This window comes from Astyanax mexicanus, chromosome 18 (genome assembly GCF_023375975.1).
Source record: "Astyanax mexicanus isolate ESR-SI-001 chromosome 18, AstMex3_surface, whole genome shotgun sequence".
NCBI classification, from domain to species: Eukaryota; Metazoa; Chordata; class Actinopteri; order Characiformes; family Acestrorhamphidae; genus Astyanax; species Astyanax mexicanus.
The window spans coordinates 39,282,232-39,300,400 of NC_064425.1; the positions used below are offsets into that span (position 1 = coordinate 39,282,232).

The 18,169-nt window shown below is 39.6% G+C and overlaps 1 protein-coding gene across 2 annotated transcripts in view; it reads left to right on the forward strand.

The window, feature by feature from the left end:
- plppr4a (phospholipid phosphatase related 4a) overlaps positions 1-18,169 on the forward strand; it is a 68,134-nt gene that overhangs the window by 25,728 nt on the left and 24,237 nt on the right. For both annotated transcript variants that reach the window (XM_022674646.2, XM_049467149.1), the window contains exons 3-4: positions 13,019-13,148; positions 16,680-16,875. In XM_022674646.2, the coding sequence (XP_022530367.2) occupies positions 13,019-13,148; positions 16,680-16,875 (326 nt within the window). The remainder of the gene's footprint in view (positions 1-13,018; positions 13,149-16,679; positions 16,876-18,169) is intronic.

The window sequence follows — 18,169 nt, forward strand, 5'->3', positions numbered from 1 at the left end:
ACTATTCCTGTCTAATACCACAGCAACCACCTAAGAACACCCTAACCTCCCTGTGTAATACCGCAACTTTTCAGAGCTGGGATTGGCTAGAATTAAACTTTGTCATAAGACAAAGTATATATCATATATATCTGTCCCCTCGTGTCCTGACTGTGGTTGCACTTATAACCGTGATTAATCCCTGAGTGGACTCGTGCATCAACTGGGGTATTTTCAGGCTGGACGAACCGCTAGTGATCCATCTCTGAGTGTCCGGCCGCAGGACAGTGTCCCCTGTCACATCTCTTTATCTTCTGATACGGGTTTATAAGGAGGGACTCATCAGTGCTTCTGGGATAAGTGCCATGATTAAGAACAGCAGAAAGAATGAGTAATGCTGCTGTAGTTGAGAGATTAAAAAACTCATCATAGCAACAAACTGCAGATACTTTTAATACTTTTTAAACTTTTATTGAATAGCCCACCTCCATTCGCCCCCAGCTTTCTGAAACACATCGCTTTTAGCCTATGTTCCCAACTTGTTGTCATGTTCACTACACCCCAAGTCCATTTAAAAAAATCTCATGTAAAAGAGGTGTTATTCAGGCTCATTGCTGTTACATTTTCCATCGTAAAATTCTACATACATTCTCTACTAGGAACAGGTCAGGACTGTAGTCAAGTCCTGTACCCATACCTTCTTCTTCCACAGCCATGGCTTTTGTGTGCAGCATGTGGTTGTGCATTGTCTTGTTAAAAAAAATGCATGGATGTCTATGTAAATAAAAGGCTTGGTCTAAGATCTCAGTATAGTTTTCTGTATTAATGCTTCATCACAGAAGTGTACTGACACACCCCTATACCATAAAAGAAGCAGATGAGGTGCATTTCTTCTAAAACAATAGAATACTGGAATACTGATTCTCAATCTGACCACAATACACTGGGTTTCCAATGTGTGATGGTCTTTTATCCCAGAAGAGAAGTGGTAATATGTTACATAAGTAAAGTTGTAAGTGGTATTAGTGAATATAGTAACTCTGTATTGTAGAGCTTGTTGGTGATAAAGGTCATGGTGAACATAAGGTTTGTGTTGTGTACAGTAAAGTTGTGAGTGGTATTAGTGAATATAGTAACTCTGTATTGTAGAGCTTGTTGGTGATGATAAAGGTCATGGTGAACATAAGGATTGTGTTGTGTACAGTAGTAAAGTTGTGAGTGGTATTAGTGAATATAGTAACTCTGTATTGTAGAGCTTGTTGTTGGTGATAAAGGTCATGGTGAACATAAGGATTGTGTTGTGTACAGTAGTAAAGCTGTAAGTGGTATTAGTGAATATAGTAACTCTGTATTGTAGAGCTTGTTGGTGATAAAGGTCATGGTGAACATAAGGCTTGTGTTGTGTACAGTAGTAAAGTTGTAAGTGGTATTAGTGAATATAGTAACTCTGTATTGTAGAGCTTGTTGGTGATGATAAAGGTCATGGTGAACATAAGGATTGTGTTGTGTACAGTAGTAAAGTTGTGAGTGGTATTAGTGAATAAAGTAACTGTATTGCAGAGCTTGTTGTTGGTGATAAAGGTGTGTAGAGTGTAGAGTGAGCGTCTGTGTCGTATTTTAATGGGAGATGAATTGGGACAGAGCGGAGACAGTAATGAAAGCTCTGGAGGTTCTGGGGTACGGTATGTAAATGGATGTTGACTGTCCTGAAATGTGTGTGTGTGTGTGTGTGTGTGAGGCTGGGGGTTCGGCTGTTTAGTAATATGCAGATTGTGCTGTCAGATTAGCATATTGTCCAACCTCAGCAGAAAGTGACTCTTCTTGCTTAACTCACTGCATCAGGTGACTCTCGCTCACTCTTTCTCTCTCTTTCTTTCTTACTCTCTCTTTTTCTTTTTTTCTCTCTATCACATTCTCTCTCTCTTTCACTTTTCTCGCTCTTTCTTGGGATGTTTTCACAGTTGGATTCTTCAGTTGGTTTGCTCTGGTCTGAATCAGTTGAGGAGTTTGTAAACTTGGGGCGTTTTTCCCTTTGGTTGGGTTTGCTTAGGTTGGGTTGGGTTATGTTAGGATGGGTTGGGTTAGGTTGGGTTTGCGTTAAGTAGGGCTTAGGTTGGGTTTTGTAGATAAGGTTAGCTTGGGTTCGGGTGGGGTTGGGTTTGGTTGGGTTGTACTGTGTTGGGTTTTGTTAGGTTTAGGTTAAGTCAGGATTGAATGGGGATAGGTTTGGTTGGGTTTTGTACACTAGTTTGGTTTGGGTTCTGTTGGGGTTAGGTTTGGGTGGGTTGGGTTAAGTTGTGTTGGGTTTGGTTGGTTTATTTGGGATAGGTTTAGATTAAGTTGTGTTGGCTGGGTTTAGCTTTGGTTGGGTTTTGTAGATTAGGTTGGCTTGGGTTCAGTGGGGTTAGATTAGTTGAGTTGTGTTGTATTAAGTTTGGTTGGGTTAGAGTTTAGGTTAAGTTGGGTTTTGTGGGTTTTTGTAGGTAAGGTTAGCTTGGGTTCGGGTGGGGTTGGGTTGATTGGGTTATGTTGTGTTTGGTTAGGTTTAGGTTAAATCAGGATTGGAGGTTTAGTTGGGTTAAATTGTGTTGGGTTTGGTTGGTTTATTTGGCATAGGTTTAGATTTAATTGTGTTGGCTGGATTAAGCTTTGGTTGGGTTTTGTAGATTAGGTTGGCTTGGGTACGGTTGGTTGGGTTGTGTTGTGTTGAGTTTGGTTGGGTTAGAGTTTAGGATAAGTTTGGTTGGGTGAGTTTTGTAGGTTAGGTTAGCTTGGGTTCGGTTGGGGTTAAGTTTGGTTGAGTTGTGTTGGGTTTGGTGTGGTTAGTTTGGTAGAGTTGTGTTGATTTTTGTTGGTTTGATTGGGTTAGGTTCAGGTCAAGTTGGATTTGTTTAGGGTTAGGTTGGGTTGTGTTGGGATTGTTTGGTTGGGTTGGTTTTGGTTTGGTTTAGAGTAAGTTGGGTTTGGTTGGGTTTTGTAGATTGGGTTAGCTTGGGCGGTGTTAGGTTTGGTTGGGTTGGGTTGTGTTAGGTTTGGTTGGTTTGATTGGGATAGGTTTAGATTAAGTTGTGTTGGCTGGGTTTATATTTGATTGGGTTTTGTAGATTAGCTTGGCTTGGGTTCGGTTGGGGTCAGGTTGTATTGGGTTTGGTTGGTTTGAGTTGGGTTAGGTTTAATTGGGTTTGGATTGGGTTTTCTTTGCTGTGGATGTAGTAGTGGTTGGGGTGGGTTGGGGTTGGAACAGGTTATGGTGGGTTGAGTCTTGCTCACTCATTTTCTGTTATCTATTATCTTCTTCGCAACTCTTGCTCTTTCTTTCTTCCCCTAAACTGTCTCTCTCTCTCTCTCTCTCTCTCTCTCTCTCTCTCTCTTTCTCGTACACTTACTCTTTTTTTATTTTGCTCTCACTCTTACTTTTCTCTTCTTCTCTTTTGCACTGCACTGCATTTCTCTCATATACTCCCTCCCTTATTTTTTCTTTCTCTTATCCCATATTTTCTTTCTCTCTCACACTTATTCATCTCTCTTTCTCTTTTGCTTGTATTTTATTTTCTTGTAAAAGTTCTCCAGCCTCTCTCTTCTTCCTTTTCTTTCTTCCACATTCTTGCTCTCTCCCCTTTTTCTTTTCCCTGTTTTGCTTAATGTTTTCATTTTCTACCCCTTTCACTCCTCATCTCTCTCACTCACTTTCTCACACTCTCACTTTCACTCACTCTCACTCTTACTTACCCTCACTCACCTTCTCTCTCTCGTTCACTTATTCACTCACTCACTCACTCACTCTCACTTATACTTTCTCTTTTACTCACTCCCTTATCACTCTTACTCATTCTCTCTCTCTCTCTCTCTCTCTCTCTCTCTCTCTCTCTCTCTCCCTGCATGTTATCCTTGTCACTGTAAGCTCAGTTTTGACTGTCGTTTACCCAGAATGCAGTGTGAGTATGAGCTGGTGATGGATAGGTCATGTGTCATGTTGTGGATGTATCATCCAGCCCCTCTGAGATCCATCTCAGTTCTCAGTTACTTTACACCACAGACCTTCTACTGTCTTAAACCCCCTTTACACAGCTTCCACTCACTGGCCACTTTATTAGAAACATCTACAATACATTGTGCTTCGACTGGCCACTTTATATATGAACAAATAGTGTATCACTAGTAAATGCCATAGTCATTGATTGCTGGTAATTCGGTAACGCTTTCTTTTACAGTACCCTAAGTTCTAGGTATTAACCAGGTAATAGTGAGGTACAAACTCTGAAGTACTAAGTAATTATTTTGGGTAACGAGATGGTAAGTACCAGGAAAGTCTTGCCTAATTACACTGAAATATCTAGGTATTAACCAGGTAATAGTGAGGTACAAACTCGGAAGTACTAAGTAATTATTTTGGGTAACGAGATGGTAAGTACCAGAAAAGTCTTGCCTAATTACACTGAAATGGAACTAGGTAATAAACAGGTACATGGGTGGTACAAACTCTAAAGTACTAGGTAATTATGTTGGTTAACAAGATGGTAAGAACCAGACAGTTCAATTTAATTACACTGAAATGTCTCACAGGTTCTAGGTAATAACCAGGTAAGTGTGAGGTACTAACCCCAGTAACATGATGATAAGTACCAATATAGTCTCCTTACCCTGATATACCTCACAGGTTCTAGCTAATAACCAGGTAAGTGTGAGGTACTAACCCCAGTAACATGATGATAAGTACCAATACAGTCTCCTTACCCTGAAATATCTCGCAGGTTCTAGGTAATAACCAGGTAAGTGTGAGGTACTAACCCCAGTAACATGATGATAAGTACCAATACTGTTCATTTTAATCAGTCTCTATTTATTTGATTTAAAAATAAAAGGTCAATACCTGATAACAGAGAAGAAATAGCTTATTTCTCTTTACTGAGTTCTTACCATTTAGTTCAACAAATAACCCTCTGTAGAACATCCTTCTGTAAGTACCATATAAAACACTGTGTAACTAACAGCACTTTCTGCTTAATAAAGGAGTAAATGGACTGTAAAAGAAAGCAGAGCTTATTTCTCTGGTTTTACTCAGTTCTTACCGTGTAGTTCAACAAATAACCCTCTGTAGAACATCCTTCTGTAAGTACCATATAAAACACTGTGTAACTAACAGAACTTTCTGCTTAATAAATGAGTAAAATGACTGTAAAAGAAAGCAGAGCTTATTTCTCTGGTTTTACTCAGTTCTTACCATGTAGTTCAACAAATAACCCTCTGTAGAACATCCTACTGTAAGTACCATGTAAAACACTGTGTAACTAACAGAACTTTCTGCTTAATAAAGGAGTAAAAGGACTGTAAAAGAAAGCAGAGCTTATTTCTCTGGTTTTACTCAGTTCTTACCATGTAGTTCAACAAATAACCCTCTGTAGAACATCCTACTGTAAGTACCATGTAAAAACACTAACTGTTACACTCCCCAGGCGTGGGTTAGGCTATAACAGTTTGCGACCCCGGGTGAGCAGGGCATAGATCAGCTGAATACAGGATACAGAGAAGACACAGTGAGACGGTGTTTCCAGTGAGTTCTCAGCTTAATCTCTTTATTTAACAACAAACACAAACTAAACCACTTTTACTTTGGTCTCTTTTCTCTTTCTTTTGCAGTTTCACATACACATTGCATCTCATCTGCATTTTACATACATTCACAGAGAATCCTTTTTTTTTTTTTTACTTTTTTTCAGTTAACAAAACTCTGTATATCACAGTACATATTACCTTTACTTTTTAATCAGCAAACCCTCTTAATACTGTTTCTACACACACACAAAAAAAAAATATATATATATATATATATGAATATAAAAATACTACTCTATATTAATACATTTACATATGCATACATAAACCAATACTCAAACTTCTTTCATATTAACACACTACATTACCGAAAACACCTTTAACTTTTACTGAGCACACTAACTACATCTTAGTGCTTTTAAATCTCATTTTAAGCAGAGTTTCTAATATTTGTATCTGCATAGAGTGTATAGAATTGACCAAAGTATAAAACTTGAACAAAGTGTATAAAAACATGATTACTTAGAGAAACCTTAAACTGTAGCTTATCTAGCTGTAATAACTCATTATTGTGGTTGGCAGAGGCTCTATATTTACTTTAACAAGGCCAAACTGGCTCTTAAAAAGAGAATAAAATTGACTTGACTTTTAATAAACATGTATTTAACTAACAGCGACTGCTAATGCTAGCGTAAATGTATAGAGAAACAATAGGAATGAAGGCGCGAAATTAGCCCGAGCTACTTTGAGAAACAGCGACACACGGGCACAATTACCGAGCGAAAATAGCTAAAACTAGAGCGCGAACACACGAGAGATAATTACAGGCTTAAACACGGTTATAGAGCGAAGTTAGCGACCGAAAGAGCGAGAGGAATAACAGCGGGGAGCCGGTAAGGAGCGCGGTTAGCGGGGGCAGTGGTTAATGCTAGTGGCAGAGGCAAGAGCGCCGGCCAGGCGCGTGGCTAGCGGGCCGCGGGAGTGAATGCTCCCCGATGCTGAGCGTCCACCAACACACAAGACCATAGCGGCTCATATTACACAGCAAAACCTTTTAACGAACATATACACTCAAATATCCCTCTTATAGTGCTTTGGAAACATTTATACTTGCACAGTTCCACATATTTCCCCACCTGGATACAGAGAAGACACGGTGTTCCCAGTGTGAGTTCTCAGCTGAATCTGAGACCCATCTCCTGTTGCTCACCTAAGCCACAGCCTAGCGCCCGCCCCCTGGCACTGCTCCCCCTACAGGACTGGATGTTTCACGTTTCACATACAAAAACCCATTCAGAAACCCAAAAGAATGTATATTACATGGTACTTACAGAAAGTTGTGTCACATTTAAGTAGTTATTATATATATATATATATATATATATATATATATATATATATATATATATATATATATATATATATATATATATATATATTAATATATATATAATAACTACTTAAATGTGACACAACTTTCTGTAAGTACCATATAAAACACTGTGTAACTAACAGAACTTTCTGCTTAATAAAGGAGTAAAAGGACTGTAAAAGAGAGCAGAGCTTATTTCTCTGGTTTTACTCAGTTCTTACCATGTAGTTCAACAAATAAGCACTTCAAAAAGAACAACATACAACTTCAAAACAAAACAGAACTGTTTACTGTTTATTATTTATCTCTTTTTTGACACAACCAAGCATGCATTACTGAACTTATATACACTGCTCAAAAAAATAAAGGGAACACTCAAATAACACAATATAACTCCAAGTAAATCAAACTTCTGTGAAATTAAACTGTCCACTTAGGAAGCAACACTGATTGACAATCAATTTCACCTGCTGTTGTGCAAATGGAATAGACAACAGGTGGAAATTATTGGCAATTAGCAAGACACACTCAATAAAGGAGTGGTTCTGCAGGTGGGGACCACAGACCACTTCTCAGAACCTATGCTGTCTGGCTGATGTTTTGGTCAGTTTTGAATGTTGGTGGTTCTTTCACACTCGTGGTAGCATGAGAAGGACTCTACAACCCACACAAGTGGCTCAGGTAGTGCAGCTCATCCAGGATGGCACATCAATGCGAGCTGTGGCAAGAAGGTTTGCTGTGTCTGTCAGCGTAGTGTCCAGAGGCTGGAGGCGCTACCAGGAGACAGGCCAGTACACCAGGAGACTTGGAGGAGGCCGTAGGAGGGCAACAACCCAGCAGCAGGACCGCTACCTCCGCCTTTGTGCAAGAAGGAACAGGAGGAGCACTGCCAGAGCCCTGCAAAATGACCTCCAGCAGGCCACAAATGTGCATGTGTCTGCACAAACGGTTAGAAACCGACTCCATGAGGATGGTATGAGGGCCCGACGTCCACAGATGGGGGTTGTGCTCACAGCCCAACACCGTGCAGGACGCTTGGCATTTGCCAGAGAACACCAGGATTGGCAAATTCGCCACTGGCGCCTTGTGCTCTTCACAGATGAAAGCAGGTTCACACTGAGCACATGACAGACGTGACAGAGTCTGGAGACGCCGTGGAGAGCGGTCTGCTGCCTGCAACATCCTTCAGCATGACCGGTTTGGCAGTGGGTCAGTAATGGTGTGGTGGCATTTTTTGGAGGGCCGCACAGCCCTCCATGTGCTCACCAGAGGTAGCCTGACTGCCATTAGGTACCGAGATGAGATCCTCAGACCCCTTGTGAGACCATATGCTGGTGCGGTTGGCCCTGGGTTCCTCCTAATGCAGGACAATGCTAGACCTCATGTGGCTGGAGTGTGTCAGCAGTTCCTGCAAGATGAAGGCATTGAAGCTATGGACTGGCCCGCCCGTTCCCCAGACCTGAATCCGATTGAGCACATCTGGGACATCATGTCTCGCTCCATCCACCAACGTCACGTTGCACCACAGACTGTCCAGGAGTTGGCGGATGCTTTAGTCCAGGTCTGGGAGGAGATCCCTCAGGAGACCATCCGCCACCTCATCAGGAGCATGCCCAGGCGTTGTAGGGAGGTCATACAGGCACGTGGAGGCCACACACAATACTGAGCCTCATTTTGACTTGTTTTAAGAACATTACATTAAAGTTGGATCAGCCTGTAGTGTGTTTTTTTCACTTTAATTTTGTGTGTGGCTCCAAATCCAGGCCTCCATTGGTTAATAAATTTTATTTCCATTGATGATTTTTGTGTGATTTTGTTGTCAGCACATTCAACTTTGTACAGAACAAAGTATTTAATGAGAATATTTCATTCATTCAGATCTAGGATGTGTTATTTGAGTGTTCCCTTTATTTTTTCGAGCAGTGTATATACAATGAAAGCTGAGGACAGCTTTTATTGGGGTAAGCAGCTTGCGGGCAGGAGCTTGCCTTCGCCCCCTTGACCCTTCCAAGCCACTTCAAATTTTCTATTTCTCTGATCTTACTATGTATAGGTACATGTTTGAGTAAAATGAATACTGTTATTTTATTCTATAAACTACTGACAACATTTCTCCCAAATACTAAATAAAAATATTGTAATTTAGAGCAGAAAATGAGAAATGGTCAAAATAATGAAAAAGATGCTTTAGTGCTTTCAGATCTCAAATAATGCAAACAAAAGCAGTTAATATTAATTTAGAAACAACTATAATAATGTTTTAAGATTTCAGAAATCAATATTTGGTAGTTTTAATAACCCTGATTTTTAAGCAGTTTTAATTTATATATATAAGTTAAATATATATATATATATATATATATATATATATATTTAACATGTAAGACCTTATTCTACAAATTATGTTTAAAAAGGGGGTAAATACACATATTCAACACTTTATTCTTATGGTATACTTTTTCACCCTTAAACCTTGTAACATGCTCTAATGTCTTTAAACATATGGCCAAGTATTCCATTCCTGTGCTGTCTTCCTAGTGAAGAATTCCACTCTATAAACCTTAAATTCATTTTTAGGGATTTCTCAGTCAAATAAATAGAGACTGATTAAAATGAACAGTATTGGTACTTATCATCATGTTACTGGGGTTAGTACCTCACACTTACCTGGTTATTACCTAGAACCTGCGAGATATTTCAGGGTAAGGAGACTGTATTGGTACTTATCATCATGTTACTGGGGTTAGTACCTCACACTTACCTGGTTATTAGCTAGAACCTGTGAGGTATATCAGGGTAAGGAGACTATATTGGTACTTATCATCATGTTACTGGGGTTAGTACCTCACACTTACCTGGTTATTACCTAGAACCTGTGAGATATTTCAGTGTAATTAAATTGAACTGTCTGGTTCTTACCATCTTGTTAACCAACATAATTACCTAGTACTTTGGACTTTGTACCACCCATGTACCTGTTTATTACCTAGTTCCATTTCAGTGTAATTAGGCAAGACTTTTCTGGTACTTACCATCTTGTTACCCAAAATAATTACTTAGTACTTCCGAGTTTGTACCTCACTATTACCTGGTTAATACCTAGACATTTCAGTGTAATTAGGCAAGACTTTCCTGGTACTTACCATCTTGTTACCAAAAATAATTACTTAGTACTTCCGAGTTTGTACCTCACTATTACCTGGTTAATACCTAGAACTTAGGGTACTGTAAAAGAAAGCGTTACCGGTAATTCTAGAGAGTATAACTTCCTTTTCCTTGTTTGAAAGACCTCCTTTCCCATTGGCTGTGCAGTGTCAGCACTGGTGTCATAACAGAATTCATAACAGAAGATCACTGGTTCAATCCTGTTCATGCACAGGAAATTTGGCAGTGTTAAATCAACACTGTTAGTGTTAAATCAACACTTATTAGTGTTAAACTTTACACTTGCAGTGTTAATTTAACACTAATAGTGTTGATTTAACACTGCCAAATTTCCTGTGTGCAGCTTGCTATCAGCTACCGGAGCCCTGAAAGAGCACAACTGGCCATGCTCTCTCTGAGTGGGTAGATGATGCTCTTTCCCCACATCACTCCAGAGGGTGATGTCGATCAGCACAAGGCTGCATCTGTGAGCTATTGTATCAGAACCGAGTTGTTGCGCTTTCCTCCGAGCCTGTGATGCTACTCAGTAATACTGCATCAGCAGCATTTCAAAAAGAGGCAGAGTCTGACTTCACATGTATCGAGCCCTAATAAGTGGGTTGGGTAATAGGCTGTGTACCATAGTGAAAAAAAACAGAGTAAAATCCTTTCATTTACAGAGAGTAGGTCAGTGTATTATTAAATTTAAAACTGCATCTTCTCCAACTGCATCTATCTATCTGTAATGATTCACTCTTCAGTCCTCTCTTCAGTGCTTGGCTCCCCAATGAACAACAGTACCCAGGATCAGTCAATGGAGACAAAAGCAACTCTTCATTCAGAGAATTACTGAGGCATATAGGCTTTTCATAAGGCACAGCTTGGTTAGTCACTGGGTTGGTGGGTGGGTGTGTATCTGATTGTGTCATGGATGATGCTAGCATGTCCTGTAAATCTGTAAATCCTGCATGAATCAGTCAGTGGGTTGGACGTGTTAGAGAATTAGTAAACTAGTATTGTGTACCATGTGTACATTTTTGCAATGACTCTTGATAGCTTGGCTGTTCATTGCTGGACACCATTTATACCACCCACTGGTACTCAAAAAAGTCCCCAATAGAGCCTCATCACTCCAACTCATCCCAAAGGTTCCCATTGGAGTTTAATCACTCTATTGTATCGTAAAGGTGCCCAGTAGAACTTTCCAACTGAACTTATTTCAAAGTTACACATTCAAATTTTATCAATACAACTCTTCCCATACGTCCCCAATAAAACTCTACTCCAACTCATCCCAAAGGTACCCAATGGAGCATCATCACTGCAATTCATTCCAAAGTCAAGGCCCAGTAAAACGTTAACACTACAACTTATCCCAAAGTTGGCCAGTAGAACGTTTTTACCCCAACTCATCCCAAAGGTCCTCAATGGAGCCATATCACTTCAACTCAACGCAATGGTCCCCAAAGGGGCTTTATCACTCCAACTCATCCTTAAGATCACCAATGGAGCTTCATCAATGCAACTCCTCCTTAAGATCTTTAATACAGTTTCATCACTGCAACGCATCCCAAATATCTCCAATGGAGCTTCATCACTCCAATATAGAATGTAGCTTTATTAGTCCAACTCATCCAAAAGGAATTCAACAGGGTTTCGTCTTTGCAGCTCATCCCAAAAGTTCCCAAAGGAACTTCATCACTCCAACACATACCAAAGCTCCCCAATGGAGCCTTATTACTCCAATGTATCCCAAAGGTGCCCAAAGAATTCTCATCACAACTTATCCCAAAAGGTGCCCAGTGGAACTTCACCACTTAAACTTATTCCAAAGTTGGAATTTTACTGATACAACTCATCCCAAAGGTCCCCCATGGAGCATCATCACTCCAACTTATTCCAAAGTTGCCTAGTGGAATTTTTCTATTCCAACTCTTTCCAAACGTCCCCAATGGCGCTTTGTCACTCCAACTTATTTCAAAGGTCCCCAATGGAGGTTCATTACTCCAATGTATCCCAAAAGTGACCAAGAATGTCCTACTATCTTAATTCATCCCAATGTTGCCCAGTGGAATTTGAACAATCCAACTTTTCCTAAACATTCCAAATGAACTGCACTTCAGTTCTTCCCAAAAATCCCTAATAAAGCCTCATCACTCAAACTCATTCCAAAGGTTCCCAGTGGAGCCTCAGCACTGCAACCCATCCCAAAGATACCCAATGGAGCCTCATCACTCGAACTCATCCCAAAGCTCCCCAATTGAGCCTCATTACTCCAAAGTATCCCAAAAGTGCCCAAAGATTTTTCATTATCCCAACTCATCCCAAAGTTCCCAGTAGGGCTTAATCACTTCAGCTCATCCCAAAGAGTTTTGAAGATCCTTATCACTCCAGTTCATCTTATAGGTGTTCATAAGCTTTTGAATTTCCTTCTTTTTTTTTAATTACGGACTGTTACACCCTATCATCGACTGATCACCACAATTAAGTCCAGATCTCATCATCATTGAATACGTTTGGAACAACTTTGGAATGGTGAGAAGAAGAAAATGCTCTAAAGTTCAAAGTCTAAACTAGAAAGAAGTGAGAGAAGAAGTTATAATATGTTGTTCTAACCACATAAGCATCTGAAATTATATGTGTAACATACAGACGCGACTTTTACCCAGTAATAGACTGTTATTGATTATGTAATTACCAATATTGGCAAATACATTGCGCAGCATTGATGTACTGTATAGCAATGTGTCGTTTTGGAGGACACTGCGCCTTCATTACCCACGCTGCCACATGTGGAATTGATTGAAAGTGTGTGTTATTGTGGCTGCAGTAATGGAAGCGTGGCTGATTCCGTTAGCATTGACCCAGGTGGCCATTAGCTGTGTTATGCTTTGGAGAGTGTGTTTGTGTGTGTGTGGGCAGTACTGCAGTGTTACACCTGGTTTAATCACGAAAAATGTCTCCCCACAGATTATGATTGGGGAGGGGATCCTCTACTGCTGCCTGGCCAGAAGAAACCTCGCCATTAAAACCGAAGCCAACATAAACGCTGCCGGCTGCAATTTTAACTCCTATATTCGTCGGGCTGTAAGGTTTGTGGGTAGGCATTCATTTTTCATGCCCTTTTTTATTATGCAGACAACCCCATTATGCTTTAAATGAAGAAGGAAGAAGGTTATTGATTACCGATACCAAGATGGGCACATGGTTTTATGACAATAATCATTTCTAAGGAACAGCATTTATGCACCTATATATATTTATGCACCTATATATATATATATATATGATCAAATAGGACATTTAGATCAGTTTCTCTGATTTTAATATTTATTGGTATATGATTGAGTAAATTGCGTAAGCAATTGAGTAAACTACTGACAACGTTTGTCCCAAATTCCAAATAAAAAATATTGTCATTTAAATCATTTATTTTTCAGAAGAAAAAAATTACGAAAAATATGCAGTGTTTCCAGACCTCACAAAGACTTCAGAAAGTTCAGATTTTAATTTTTTTTTTCATGTGTCTTGGCATGCTCTCCACCAGTCTTACACACTGCTTTTGGGTGACCTTATGCCTTATACCCCTGGCTCAACAATTCAAGCAGTTCAGCTTGGTTTGATGGCTGGTGACCATCCATTTTCCTTTTCATTACATTTCAAAGGTTTTCAATTTTAGGGTATTTTTAATTTGGAATTTTTGAAGAAATGTTGTGAGTAGCTTATAGAATACAACACTGCTTATTTTACTCAAACATATAGCTATAAATTGTAAGAAACTGGTAATTTTGAAGTGGTCCTTTACCCCCTTTTTTCTGAGGTGTATAAAGACTATCATTTATTTTTCCTACCAAGGATTTTTCCCACAGCTCTGAGAGCTCTACAGTGTCCCAAAAATGCATTATGAGTCTCGATACTAATTAACAGACAGCCAAACAAACGGAGCGGACAGCAAGCCATCAGGGTTGCCAGATTGTTACAGTGGGATTCGGATAAAACCAAGTCACTGGGTAAAACGTGTTGAAAATCTGCATTAATGCATAGAAAACCACCAAAACAGCTGATGTTCATCATATCAACAATATTACAGGGTTTATACCAACACGATCCTAAATAAAATGATATGGTAACACTTTACTTGGATGGTCCATTTGATGGCCTCTTTGATGCTCAACTGACGTTCAACTAACATTCAACTACATGTCTATTAAATGCAAATGACCTAAAAGGTGAAAGTAAATGATTCTCTATTGAATATAACCCTACATTCAACTCTAATCCAAACGCTTATCTTAATATTTTAGGATTGGGTTTAGGGTTAGATTTTAAGTTTAGGTTAAGGTTAAGGTTAAGGTTAGGTGCAGGGTTTGATTTTATGGTTGATTAAGGGTTAAGGTTAGGGTTAGGTGTAGGGTTAGATTTTATGGTTGATTAAGGGTTAAAGTTAGGGTTAGGTGTAGGGTTCGATTTTATGGTTGATTAAGGGTTAGGGTTAGGGTTAGGTGTAGGGTTAGATTTTATGGTTGATTAAGGGTTAAGGTTAGGGTTAGGTGTAGGGTTAGATTTTATGGTTGATTAAGGGTTAAGGTTAGGGTTAGGTGTGGGGTTAGATGTTATGGTTGATTAAGGGTTAAGGTTAGGGTTAGGTGTGGGGTTAGATGTTAGGGTTGATTAAGGGTTAAGGTTAGGGTTAGGTGTGGGGTTAGATGTTAGGGTTGATTAAGGGTTAAGGTTAGGGTTAGGGGTAGCTTTCGATTTTATGGTTGATTAAGGGTTAAGGTTAGGGTTAGGTGTAGGGTTTGATTTTATGGTTGATTAAGGGTTAAGGTTAGGGTTAGGTATAGGGTTGGATTTTATGGTTGATTAAGGGTTAAGGTTAGGGTTAGGTGTAGGGTTGGATTTTATGGTTGATTAAGGGTTAAGGTTAGGGTTAGGTGTGGGGTTAGATGTTAGGGTTGATTAAGGGTTAAGGTTAGGGTTAGGGGTAGCTTTCGATTTTATGGTTGATTAAGGGTTAAGGTTAGGGTTAGGTGTAGGGTTTGATTTTATGGTTGATTAAGGGTTAAGGTTAGGGTTAGGTATAGGGTTGGATTTTATGGTTGATTAAGGGTTAAGGTTAGGGTTAGGTGTAGGGTTGGATTTTATGGTTGATTAAGGGTTAAGGTTAGGGTTAGGTGTGGGGTTAGATGTTAGGGTTGATTAAGGGTTAAGGTTAGGGTTAGGGGTAGCTTTCGATTTTATGGTTGATTAAGGGTTAAGGTTAGGGTTAGGTGTAGGGTTTGATTTTATGGTTGATTAAGGGTTAAGGTTAGGGTTAGGTGTAGGGTTGGATTTTATGGTTGATTAAGGGTTAAGGTTAGGTGTAGGGTTGGATTTTATGGTTGATTAAGGGTTAAGGTTAGGGTTAGGTGTAGGGTTAGATTTTATGGTTGATTAAGGGTTAAGGTTATGGTTAGGGGTAGCTTTCGATTTTATGGTTGATTAAGGGTTAAGGTTAGGGTTAGGTGTAGGGTTTGATTTTATGGTTGATTAAGGGTTAAGGTTAGGGTTAGGTGTAGGGTTGGATTTTATGGTTGATTAAGGGTTAAGGTTAGGGTTAGGTGTAGGGTTGGATTTTATGGTTGATTAAGGGTTAAGGTTAGGGTTAGGTGTAGGGTTAGATTTTAAGGTTTGGGTTAGGTGTAGGGTTCGATTTTATGGTTGATTAAGGGTTAAGGTTAGGGTTAGGTGTAGGGTTAGTTTCTATTTTGAATCATTTACATTCAACATAGGGTTAAGTTAAATTTAATGGACATTCAATTCAGTGTTGGTTAAATGTCAGTTGAGCATCAACAAAGCCATAAAATGGACCATCCAAGTAAAGTGTTCCCAATAAAATAACTTAATCATCTTAAATATCACTAATTACAAAAAAAACATAATTGGTAGTTTTGTTTACCCACCAAATCACAGTGTTTCCTCCAGTCAATTTTAGACTCATTTCAACATTTGGCATGAAACCACCCAATCTGGCAACAGTATGAGCCAGTGGATGCTGTTAATTTCAGATGTATATATTTGAGTCAGGACCACCACAGAGCAACTATTATTATTATTATTATTATTTGGGTGTTGGGTGGTTTATTCTCAGCACTGCAGTGATTAGCACTGATTAGCATGGTGAAGGTGGTGTATGAGGTGTTAGTGTGTGTTGTGCTGGTGGTACAGTGAGTGGATCAGATACAGTGTAACAGATGCAGTGCTGCTGTACAGTTCGTGTTGGTCTTCCTCTAGTCAGGAAACATTAGGTTGGATATGTCTGGTTGGTGGTCTGTTCTCAGTGTAGCAGTGAAACTGAGGTGTTTAAAAACTCCAGCAGCACTGCTGCTGTATCTGATCCACTCACTGTACCACCAGCTCAACACACACTAACACCTCATACACCACCACCACCATGCTAATCAGTGCTAAAGAGAAACAGATACAGAACTATAGTCTATAATTATTATAGAACTATATGGTCAGTGGAGGTGTTATGAATATTCTGGCTGGACATTGTATGTTATAATATTATTGTATTCTTCAGTTGACTACAAATCTGTTTTCTGCTGTGTGTGTGTGTGTGTGTGTGTGTGTGTGTGTGTGTGTGTAGGCGTGCACATTTTTGGCCTGTGCATCACGGCCCTCATTACAGACATCATCCAGCTGTCCACAGGGTACCACGCTCCGTACTTCCTGACCGTGTGCAAGCCCAACTACACCACCCTCAACACCACCTGTGATGAAAACGCTTTCATTGTGGACGACATCTGTTCCGGATCTGACCCTACAGCCATCAATGCCGGCAGGTCAGAGAAACACCGCAAAGTGTCCTTCCTCCACAAGGGCACTTATAACTAATATACAGTATTTTCCTGCAGTACACTACCAGTCAAAAAAGTTTGGATACAGAAAACTATTTTCTACATCATTTCTAGCACAGAAAAACGGAGCAAAAGAGTCTAAAAACGGAGAGAGTGCGCATTTCTAGCACAGAAAAACAGGGCAAAAGAGTCTAAAAACGGAGAGAGTGTGCATTTCTAGCATAGAAAAACAGGGCAAAAGAGTCTAAAAACGGAGAGAGTGCGCATTTCTAGCATAGAAAAACAGGGCAAAAGAGTCTAAAAACGGAGAGAGTGCGCATTTCTAGCATAGAAAAACAGGGCAAAAGAGTCTAAAAACGGAGAGAGTGCGCATTTCTAGCATAGAAAAACAGGGCAAAAGAGTCTAAAAACGGAGAGAGTGTGCATTTCTAGCACAGAAAAACAGGGCAAAAGAGTCTAAAAACGGAGAGAGTGCGCATTTCTAGCATAGAAAAACAGGGCAAAAGAGTCTAAAAACGGAGAGAGTGCGCATTTCTAGCATAGAAAAACAGGGCAAAAGAGTCTAAAAACGGAGAGAGTGCGCATTTCTAGCATAGAAAAACAGGGCAAAAGAGTCAGAAAAAAAACGGAGAGAGTGCGCATTTCTAGCACAGAAAAACAGGGCAAAAGAGTCTAAAAACGGAGAGAGTGCGCATTTCTAGCATAGAAAAACAGGGCAAAAGAGTCTAAAAAAGGAGAGAGTGCGCATTTCTAGTGCAGACAAAATGGGGCAAAAGAGTCTAAAAGCGGAGAGAGTGCGCATTTCTAGCGCAGAAAAACGGGCCAAAGAGTCTAAAAACGGAGAGAGTGCGCATTTCTAGTGCAGACAAAACGGGGCAAAAGAGTCTAAAAGTCGCTTTAATTAAGCAGTTTAATATTAAGAGACATCATGAAATTAAACATCAATTTGAAAAATCTTAGTTTACACAATACTGTCAAAAATAAAGATAATCAGGATAATCAGGAAAAAAAATATTATTTAAAGTGGTATATTTCATTATTTGTTTTATTACAGAGTGTGGCCCGTGACTACAAATATATTTCTCCTTCTGGCCCCCAACAAAAAAAGTTTGGACACCCCTGATTTAGGAGCTCTTACCTTGGGGGATGTTAACTTGCAGTTTCTGAAGCTGGTAACTCTTGGTAACTTGCTCTTTCTTTCAGTTACTTCATATTTTTTTCGCTATTTTTCACAAAGTCCTTGAAATATTTTGTATTAACTGATCTTCATTTCTTAAAG